This window comes from Solanum stenotomum, chromosome 3 (genome assembly GCF_019186545.1).
Source record: "Solanum stenotomum isolate F172 chromosome 3, ASM1918654v1, whole genome shotgun sequence".
NCBI lineage: Eukaryota > Viridiplantae > Streptophyta > Magnoliopsida > Solanales > Solanaceae > Solanum > Solanum stenotomum.
The window spans coordinates 13,564,986-13,576,243 of NC_064284.1; the positions used below are offsets into that span (position 1 = coordinate 13,564,986).

General features: G+C 35.3%; 3 protein-coding genes across 3 annotated transcripts; 1 reads left to right on the forward strand and 2 right to left on the reverse strand.

The window, feature by feature from the left end:
* Positions 1 to 1,673: 1,673 nt before the first annotated feature.
* LOC125858697 (uncharacterized) lies at positions 1,674 to 4,386 on the reverse strand. The gene is made up of 5 exons (XM_049538520.1): positions 4,323 to 4,386; positions 3,817 to 4,119; positions 3,538 to 3,723; positions 2,701 to 3,479; positions 1,674 to 2,615 (listed from the first exon to the last, which is right to left on the reverse strand). Exons 1-5 carry the CDS (start codon positions 4,384 to 4,386, stop codon positions 1,674 to 1,676), a joined length of 2,274 nt encoding a protein of 757 aa, XP_049394477.1.
* A 985-nt stretch (positions 4,387 to 5,371) lies between these two features.
* LOC125860821 (uncharacterized) lies at positions 5,372 to 6,000 on the forward strand. Its single transcript, XM_049540847.1, has one exon. It carries the CDS (start codon positions 5,477 to 5,479, stop codon positions 5,828 to 5,830), a length of 354 nt encoding a protein of 117 aa, XP_049396804.1. The 5' UTR covers positions 5,372 to 5,476; the 3' UTR covers positions 5,831 to 6,000.
* Positions 6,001 to 6,520: 520 nt separating this feature from the next.
* LOC125858698 (putative receptor-like protein kinase At3g47110) lies at positions 6,521 to 9,709 on the reverse strand. The gene is given in 6 exon segments (XM_049538521.1): positions 6,521 to 6,918; positions 7,012 to 8,311; positions 8,314 to 8,846; positions 9,021 to 9,410; positions 9,413 to 9,608; positions 9,611 to 9,709. Coding segments are annotated over 6 exon segments (2,907 nt in total). The 3' UTR covers positions 6,521 to 6,529.
* Positions 9,710 to 11,258: the final 1,549 nt, after the last annotated feature.

Consider the following 11,258-nt stretch of genomic DNA (forward strand, 5'->3'; position numbering starts at 1 on the left):
TTCAATTGAATGAAAATGAAGAGAAGATGATGGTATTGAACAAGAAGCTCAAGGAAGTTAAACGCCAAAGGGATTGGGAAAATGTCAAATTTAACCGAGTTGTGATTGTTTTTCTTTGTCTGCTAACTATAAAATGGTTCTTTAATATTGTGTAGTTCAAAATTGTAGTACTTAATTGTTTAGTTTTGCAGTAGTTAGGAGGCTATTTCACGTAATTAGTGTTGTACTTAATTGGTCTGTTAAGTTCATATTTTATATCAAATTGGAAGTTTGAATGTGAATTGATCAGTGTCTCTTTTGTAACTTCTAGTGTGAATTGATCAGTTTCTCTTTTATAACTTGCCTCTGTTTTATAACTTGCCTATAACTTGCCTCTGTTTGTTAACTTGCCCTGTGTTCTAACTTGCTCTGTGTTATGAAATTAATTCTGGGATCGACTTGCCCTGTGTAATTGTTGTTCAAAAACTGAGCTAATAACACAAATGCATGGCTGAAAATACATAACACAAAGTCATGGTTGAAAAATACATAACACAAATGCATTGAGAGGTAATAAACAACCATTGTCTTGCATGGTTCAAAAATACATAGTCTTGCTAACACAAAGGCATGGTTCAAAAATACACCACACGAGTGTCCAAAATAAACTAAAGAGTAGCTTGTTGAAGACCCTTTTAACATGGGCCAAAATCATAACAACTTTCTAAATGAACTACTTTTAGTTTTTCCTGTTTGCTTTCATTTGTTGCAACTGTGAGGTGCTGACTGCATCTTTTCCCTTCCATTTTAGGCCACGAGGTTTAAAGCCAATGTCTATATTGGTTGGTGAAGCACTCTTCAATTTTGTTGGCCCATGTAGAATCTTCTCACTTGATGTACCAGGCTGTAATATAAGAAAGAAAGTGTAAGATAAGGTAAGATCATAATATAGCTATCAGAATATACACCAAAACAGAGTAAACATACATTAAATACTTGGGCTCCAGTTGTAGGATTAGAGTAAACACCAAAACCAGTTGCAGGCCTTCTGTTACCTCCAGTAGCAGCAGCAAATGAGGCAGAATTGTACGGTCTTTTGTGACCTGATAAAGGTGGCAGTTGACTAGAAGAACTATCACTTTCAGTAACAATTGGGGTCCCTCTTACATTAGCTTTTTTTCTTCCCAATCCTCTTCCAGTCCCAACTTGAACCCTATTTTGAGGACGTCTTGGCACAGATTCTGTGTCAGCACAAATAGAACTTGGTTGACTTGATTGTGTAGTTGCATATGTGGTTCTGAAAGTAGAATGCGATGGACCTCCCATTGTAGACTATATAACATAAATAAGGATATATGAATAACTTGTAGATCAATCAGAAAATGTAAATGAATTATTAAATCTAATCTTACTGTTGTTTGAGTAGTTCTTGGCACAACAGTGGTATCAGCACAAATAGAACTTTGTTGACTTGATTGTGTTCTAACCTATTGAACAAAAATAGGGAGATATGAATAACTTATACAATGAAAATTAATGCAAATGAATATGTAAATCAAATCTTACTCATATTTGAGAATAACTTTGTTGGCTTGAATTTCCTTGACTTGTAGGTTGAGAAGTGCTCCCCCTCGTATACTATATCACCACAAAATAAAATATATGATTATAATATATATAAACTTTTAAGCAATTTACAAATGTGAATATGAAGTATTACTTACTCTTGCACACACATCTTTGTTATGACCAGTTTTCTTGCATATGGTACATGTCATCTTTACTCCTTTTCTTGAAAGTTTCCCCCATTTTTTTGGCTCATCCTTACTCTTTCTTCTCTTCTTGCCAGGTCTGCCTGGCATTTTTCTTGGTTTTGGAGGCTCTATTGATGGATTTGTAGTTTTAGGCCACATCCTCATATTGGGAATAGGTTGGATAAAATGGATGTAAGCCTTGAGAAATGTTTCCTTCTTATACCAATGCTCTACATGTTGATCAGGATCTTGATTCAAGTAATAATAAGCACAAATAGCATGAGGGCAAGGAATACCTCTCAACATCCACAACCTACAGTCACAATGTTTCTTCTCCAAGTCAACAACAAATGAATATTCCCCCTCACTAATCTCAAAACCATTCAACCCATTCCATTGAACATTACAATTATTTGAATACTCCTTGTTTCTTTCTAGTATTGCCCTTGTCATAGGTGCAATGTCTGATATCCATGTTTCAGCAAATTTGATCATGTCTATATGTCTGTTCATCATTTTATGCCTAATATCCTCTAACATGGTAATAATTGATTTATGTCTAGCAGCTAAGATCCAAGAATTGAAAGTCTCACACATGTTATTTTCTACAACATCACACTTGGAGTTAGTTTGGAAAAAGGCCCTAGACCAATTTCTGGGATCATAATGTAGCAAGTCCTCTGCTATTTCCTTCTTACCTAGCTTGGACATTGCATGAACTTCTTCTCCAAACTTGACTTCAAATGAGGCCTTTGAGCATCTCCAAAACTGTTTCCTTCTTTCTTCTCCTTTCCAGTTCACATGCCAGTTACTCCATATATGTCTAGCACACATCCTTTTCTCAGCATTTGGTAACAACTCTGACAAGACAGGAATAAGTCCCTAACAAAAAATATGTACAAAATAAGTAATTGAAGAAGTAAAGATCAAATTAAAACTAAAATATAAAAAATTGTATAATCAATACCTTTTGCATATCTGACATTACAGTCAAACCTTCACCAGTTCCCAAGTTTAGATCAGCAATTAAATACCTTATGAACCAGCTCCAACTATGTTTTGTTTCTGTATCCACAACTGCCCAGGCAATGGGATACATTTGATTGTTCCCATTCTTTCCAACAGCAACTAATAGCTCACCTTTACAAGCTCCCTTAAGAAAACAACCATCAAATCCAATTATATTCCTACACCCCTCCAACCATCCTTGCTTAAATGCATGAAAGCACACATAAAAATACACAAAAAGGTTCTTTCCTGGTTCAGTTTCCTTATCAATTTTTACCCAACAAGAGCTTCCAGGATTGGTTTGTTTGATCATATCTGCATAGTCACATAATCTGGCAAATTCCACTTTCCAATCACCCATGTTTTCCTTCATAATCCTCTGTTTAGCCCTGTAACAAAGAGTCTTACCAACATAAAGACCCAATGTCTTTCTAACCAAATCTTGAATTTCCCAAATCCTTATGTATGGTTGAGATACAATTCTATCCTTAAACTTTCTAGCAATTAACTTTGAATTACACAACTTGTTCCTGTTTAATGGAATACACTTGTGAACAGGATGATAGTTCTTCATAATGAAATCACCTGAGTCCCTGTGAATGGAAGCATATAACAACCACTTACAGTTAGCATTTTTGCACTTCACCCTCACTCTATGTTTTTCATTAGGTCTTAACTTTATCTGCCTCCTGTACTCTACAGCATAATCTACCACTGCTTTCCTGAACTGATTTGCACCTTCAAAGACCATTCCAAGCTCAAATATTGAAACTTCACAATCTTTATCATACCTAACTTTTTTTGCTTCTCCTTCTAGTAGGTATATCTACTCCCCTAACAACATCCACATCTAGTTGTTCATCACTCCAACAGTCTGAGCTATCAATATAATCCTCATCTCCACCTAATTTTTCTGCATATTTGTCAGTTTTATTTTTTCCAATATCCTCAAAGTCTCTATCTATACCACCAGCCTCTCCAACTGGTATTTCTTCAAATTTAGTAGCCTTTTTTCTCTGTTTTTTGTTTCTTTTTTCTTGTCTAAAAGCTCTCAACTCCTCATCAATATTTGAACCATCTTCTGAAGGTATATATAGATCTGAATCACTACTCAAGAAATCAGATTCACCTTCTCCACCTAGGTTATCATCCACACCATCTCTACCTAGGTTATCATCCACACCCTCTTCACCAATGTTAACATCAACACCCTCACCACCAAGGTTAACAGCCTCACCTTCTCCACTTAGGTTAACAGCCTCACCTTCTCCACCTAAGTTAACAGCCTCACCCTCTACACCAAGGTCAACATCAACACCTTCACCACCAACATTAGTTAGATAGCCTCTAGGTCCCTCAGTGTCACGTAAGGGTTCATCTAATACATGACAGACAAATACTTCAAAAGTGTCCTCATGTTTTAAGTCTTTAATTAGGTGTAGGAGATGTTGGTCAGTTGTAATTAGGACCCATTTTTTATTCAATAAATCCTTCACATAAAAGCCTCCAACAGTTTCATACCCTAATTCTTTAGTATAATACAATAGTTCCAAAATGGAAAAGTGGTCCTTAATAATATACCTGAGTACAAACACACAGTTTCCAACATAAGTAGGGACAGATATCTCGGATAAGATTCCACCATGGTAAATCNNAAGTTTTAAAGCATATTTTCTGGGTAATAGTAAAGAAGGGACAGAATATTCGCAAAAATCACAAACCCTATAATTTTACAAAACCCTAGCTTTTTGGAATTCATTTAACAAAGCATGTAAAAATCATTAACAATCCTAACTTACACAAGGAAATCTTCAAGATTGTAACACGAACAAGACGAATCCAACTTCAATCTGGAGGAAATCGCGAAGATGGAGAGCTTCAATTTGGAAAAAATCACGAAGAGAGAGAGAGAAGTGTTCTGTCAATTTTAACGATTTAGGAATCTTCCCCAATTAAGACATTTACAAATACACGTCGGATACACGTGGTAATTGTTAAATGGTCATTCTATACACGTCGAATACACGTGGGGAGCTTAAATACACGCGCCACACAGTTTATGAAAAGTGATAAAAAATGCTTAGATGGTTCAAATCTAGGATGGTAGAGGTATTCAATAGGTACTAGGTGTAGTTGAGGTGTCTAAATGAATAATGAGGACAACTTTGAGGGGCTACAGATGACTTTGACAAAGATTATATTTGAGACTTTATTGTTATAGCAAATAAAATAAGTAGATAAAATCCAATGACTTAAATTGTTATAGCATATAAAATTTAGTTACTTTAATGTGAAAAAAATAGTTTGAGTAAAAACAGGTTCAAAACATTGCAGCAATTATGAATATTTTTAATTTGATATTTTTAGAATTATATTATCTTTTCCGTGTTTCAATTTATATAACTCTATTCAAGTATAAAGATCAAATTAATCATTATTTAGTGTGAATTCAAAAAAAATAAAAATTGAAAACAAATTCACAAAACTTCATAAAAATATTACAAGTCATAATTATTAAATGTATAATTTTTTTCAATTGATATCTAAACAAATCAAAATTCTATACAAACTGAGCTAACTTTAGTTATTAAATATATTCCCTTTTTCAAAGTTTGTGTTACAAAACCTTATTACTTGTGAAGTTAGGAAAATCAGCAGGAATTAACCCTTTAGAGATCCCCTTCAAGCTCGTAGCTGCGATAAAACAGAGAACAAAGCATCGAAGGCAAGGATCCATGTCGGACCCATACGAGAGAGTGACCGGAGGTCGGTTGATGTTCAAAGGAGGCGCAGTAGCCAGCCGCAGCAAAGCAATCGATAAGAAGAAGAAGAAAAAGAAGAACAAGTCTGCCGAAGACGTCGTTTCCGATGAGCCTTTAACCGGTGACGCCGCCCTTGCCGCTACTGAGCAACAAGCTGACGCTCCTGAGGATATGTTTACGATTGACGCCGCTAAGCGGAGGAAATACGATGATTTGTTCCCCGTTGAAGCCAAGAAATTCGGGTACGACCCGAATGCTAAAGCCAAGTCCGTAGAAGATGCCCTTGATGACCGGGTCAAGAAGAAAGCAGACCGTTACTGTAAATGAATTCCTATGCTTTTTAGGTACTGTGTGTTAATCCTTGTAATTTCAATGTGATTCTCAGTTTTCTGTGATCTAGGGCTTACTTATAACTTGACATTAGTGTTTTTAGCCCCAGTTTTTATTGCCTGTATCAATAGAATCGTATTTTGGAGAGTAGTTAATATTTGATTACAATCACTTTGAGTATTGTTGCGTTCGATAATTCAAACCTCAAAGGATGTCTGCCTAATTCTCCCCTCTCAATAAGTAAAATTTTCTTTGACACAGCATTAGTCAATTTGCTTATCTTCAGTCTCTTGTTAATGAGGGAATTGTTAACTAAACAGAGATTTGATTTTTTCAATATTTGTAGGAATATCAATAAGCAATACAATGGTTGAATCAAGCTTTCTGTAGATGCTGAGTTCTGGCTCAGTTAACTAATTTTATCAACTTCGGCTGTAACTACCTTTCCGTGGTTTATTAGATGCATCTAATGTAGAAGTTAAGAACTAACATCTGATGTTCTTAAACTAAACCCATTAAGTAAGAAGAAATTTGATACTACCGTAGTTCTTCTGCATGCTGAAAATATTACAGCGACTTCAAAGTTTTAGAAAGACTACAATGTTTTCTTACCAAATAGACAGAATGTAAGACTAGTAAAACATCTTAGATCAGATCCAATGCTTTCACTTGTAGCCCGTGGCCTCAATCTCCTCTTCATACGTCTTCTGCTCCTAGAAATTTTTCTCTTATTAGTGTCAACTTACTGTAAACTTGTCTCATGGTCAATCTGTCTCTTGGGGATTCAGCTGAACATGCAACACCAATCTCAAGTATGCCAACCAAGCATTCCATCTGTTCTTTCTTGATGTTCCCCCAGTATTCTTCTCCATTGGTTGATATACTTGTCATCTCACCATGAAAAGCCTTTTTTTCTAGAATCTCCATAACTTTCTCAGGCAATGCTGTTTCCACAAAGTGGTGGAGACTAGAGCTTGCTTGAAACAAAGTGTCTGTGGGTCTTCTTCCAGTGAATATCTCCAATATGAGAATCCCAAAACTGTACACATCTCCTAAAATGGAAACCTTGCTACCCATGCCGTATTCTGCAACAAGCAAATTCAGCTTATAAATAAACCACTATTGTTAGAAGAAATCATATGGTGTACTCACAGTTTCTGTTCACCTAGAAACTTTACCTGGAGCTGCATAGCCAATGGTTCCCATAACTCCAAGTGAACTAAACTGATGTAGTTCCGATCCACTACTGAATCCAGGAACGAGTCTCACCAAACCATAGTCGCCCAGATGAGCTGTTAGATCTTCATCAAGAAGAATGTTCTGTGGTTTGATATCACAGTGAATCATGGGTGTTTGGCACTGATGGTGAAGATAATGAAGTGCAGAGGCCACATCTATTATGATATTCATTCTCTGAAGTATGGTCAAATTACTCTTCTGTATCTCCCTTTCCGGATGTAGCCATTCATCCAAGTTCCCTTTTGGCATGAACCGAAAGACTAAAGCTTTAAACTCATTTCCCTTGAAATCAGAACTTGAGCATGCACTGATGACCTTGACAAGGTTCCGGTGCCTAATGTTTCTCAATGCTTGGCATTCTGCTATGAAGCTTTTTGAAGCACCTTGATGCAGTAGATTGAGTACCTTGACAGCAACGACCATTCCATTAGAGGCAAAAGTTCCCTTGTAAACAGTTCCGGAACTGCCAGAGCCAATAAGATTTTCAGAAGAAAATCCACCAGTTGCAATGCGGAGCTCTTCATAAGAAATATTGGGGTAGAAACGTGCAGATTCTGACCTAACTTCTGGTTCTGGTTGATATTTCAAATTTCTTCTCCAACAAAGGAAAACTATTAACAAGGCCAGGATTGAAAATGAAGCAGCAAAAACAATTGTCAAAATTAACTTTAGGGAAAGTACATCCTTCTTCTGTGTCTTCTGAGTTTCTTGATAAACACAGGGTCGTAAATGTAGCTCCTGAATCCCACCACAAAGCTTGGAATTACCGACAAATCCATCTGTACTCAAATTTGAAAATATTCCGGTGATAGGAACCTCACCCTCTAGATTGTTAAAAGATAAGTTTAAGTAGAGTAAGGAAGTAAGATTTGCAATGAAGTGAGGGATTGGCCCTGATAGGTTATTGAGGGAAAGATCCAAGGACTGGAGATCCTGCAAATCTTCTAAATCGGGAATGGTCCCTAGAGGGAGTTCCCCTTTATATAGATCTCCCCCAGGGACAAAGCATTTTCCCAGAGATCGTGGAATCATACCCGAAAAATTGTTGAAAGAAAAATCTAGATAAGTAAGATGACTCCAGTTCCCAATATGCACTGGTAACGTGCCAGTCAAAGAGTTATAATATGCATAAACTTTTGTGAGGGATGAGAGAGCAATAAGTTGTTGTGGTATAGATCCAGTCAGGTTGTTTTCAGAAATGTCCAATCTTAGAAGTTGGTTACAATTTCCCAAGGTTAAAGCCTTAAAGGTATGTTACCCTCTAACCTGTTAAATCCTAAATAAAGATAGACGAGTTCAGTGAGGTTGCCTATTGAAGAAGGGATTACCCCTGTCAAGAGGTTGTTACGCAAGTCAAGACTTCCCAAGTTTGCAAGTCTTCCAATAGAATCTGGAATGCTACCTGAAAGATTATTGTTGCTCATGTCGAGTAGATTCAAATTCACCAGGTTTGAGATCTCTCTGGGTATGCTTCCACCAATTCTGTTCCCGAAGAAGAGTAGGCATTGTAACTGACTAGAAAGGTTGACTGTTGAATGAGATAATGTACCTACAAACTGGTTGTCTCCAAAATGGAGCATTTGTAGACTGCTGCAGTTGGTAAGAGAATTTACAAAGTCAAGGTCGTCATTCTTACCGTATCCAAGATGGTTACTCCCAACATTGAGCCACAACAAATTCCGCAAGTTATCAAAACCCTTTGGTATATTTCCAGTGAATTTGTTTACAGGGAAATCAAGCTGTAGCAATTTTGAAGCATTGGCCAAAGAGGATGGTATGGAGCCATGGAATTGACAGTTCCCCAAGTAAAGTCTTTGGAGATTAGGGAAGTAGTGGCCTAAATCGGATCTGAGATCACCAGAAAAGTGGTTGAAGGAAAGTGCTATTAATTCCAGGGATGACAAATTGTACAACGAAGGAGGGAACTCCCCGGATAAGCTATTTACTGACAATCCAAGCAGTCTCAACTTGGTCAATCGAGCAAAAGAAGCTGGCACTTCTCCCTCTAGACTGTTGTACGATAAATACAACTCTTCTAAATATGTAAGATTTCCAATAGACACTGGAAAGATTCCTGTCAGGTTGTTATTTCTGAGATACAATCTCACTAACTTTGTTAAAGATCCAACTTGGTAAGGAATCTGTCCCACAAGAGTGTTGTGGTCCAGCACAAGGCTCTTGAGGTTAACACAATGTGATAGATTAACTGGAATTTCCCCTGTTAGATAGTTAAAACTCAAATTCAGGTTTTGATGCCTTGACAGCCTGCTGAGTTGTTGAGGAATTTCGTCATGGAATGAATTTTCTGCCAGGTCAAGAGAATTGAGCAAAGAAAGATATCTGAGATTGTACCTGCCGGACTCAGCCCTTTTAGATTCAAACTGATGACCCTTTCCTGTGTCAGGCCACATTTTACTCCAGTCCACTGACATAAATGAACAGATTGGTTCCAAGAGGCGAAAACTCTTGATGGATCCTCAGTTATTTGGGACTTGAATTCAAGTAAGGCTAGTTCGTCAGTTTCGTTTCCAAGTATATAGTAGCTGCTGCAGCATATTTGAGAGTAGATGAGAATAGAAACACAGCATGGGTTGCCAGTAAGGTGTGGGAATTAAAACTCATTGAGAAAATTTCCATTCTGGAAAATGTCAAGGAGCAAGAGATGACGCCTCTCACAAATGTTGCTTTGTCTTCTATTTTAAACTCAACTGCTTGTTAGGAAGAAATGCAGCTGCAATATAGCGCCTTTATACTCACTCGGTCAAAACAACCAAGATGGTCATTGACAATGACATTGTTAGATGACTTTCTGATGTTCACTCCGTGGAAAAACACACGAGTTTAATTGGTCAACTTATTAGTGATAAAGCAGGATATATGATGGAAAATCAGAACCCCTGTTATGTATTTAATATTAGCGAACAGCCACAATATTTGATGGAATAATTCTCCTGTTATATATACTAGTATTCTTTCCACTTTTAAATATCATAATTTTATATTTTATAATCACATGTTTCGATATAGTGGATGTAGTGTTCAACCTCCTCATATATATATGCGTGATACATATTTAGTATCAAAGAATATGAAATATTTAGGAACTACAAAAAATAAAAATAATGCATATTTAATAAATCAAAAAAATTTATATAAAAGATCATATTGAGTAAAAATTTAATTATCCGCGAAGAGAGTAAATGGAAAAAGTGAGAATAATAGTAATTTTTAAGCCTTCTTTTATGATTTAAATACCGTAAATCAAACTTAAAAGTGCTCCACATTTTAGTAATGTTCTATTTTTTTTATTAAAGAAGTAGAACAAAATTTGAAATATATTTTTAGTTTCTGGCATTTTGATTAAATCAATAGTGTTCTAAATTATTCAAATTTTGTTCAAAATGATATTTTTTGTTAAATGTATTCTAATTTTAAATTTATTTATCGATACAGATTTTCAAAAAACAATTTGATGTGATTTGTTAGTTTTTTTAATTAGTAAATTTATTTTTTGAGAAAATCCAAATTATTATCAATATATAGCTATCATTTTTTTGATAGCTTTATTTGATAAATTTTGAATTAAATTTGTGAACATTATTACAAAAGAAATAACACGCTTCTCATAAGCCAAAATAAGTTAAAATTGCTTAATAATTATCATCACTATAACATGTGATGAAAATTAGGAATGTATTGATTAAATTTTTATTGTATATATGAAAAAAAATCTATACATATGTAATTTTGGGGTTATTAGTCTTCACCTTTGCTACAAACCATTTCTTGAAGGATTGACATCTTAAACCTCTTGTCGATATGAGCCTTGAGCACACATTTGTAATCAAAATAAAATCAAACATTTCATGATTTAGCATATAATAATTGTTTCTTATTTTCATAAAAATAGAGTTTACATTTATTCTATCTCTACTTAAAATGCATCACATTAATTATGTTATGTCTCCTAATTTATCTCTTAATCTCTACCAAGGTAACATAAAATCTTAGATAACTTTAGTCTAATTTTTGATATCCAAATTTAGTATACCTGCATGATTTTGAAGAAAAAAAAGTTATAAGTCATTTAATAAACTTTATGCCAAAACACTTATTACTCGTCTTGTTACATTAAGTTTTTTTTTAATATATACTATCGTTTTAATTTTGAAAAACGGAGAGAATA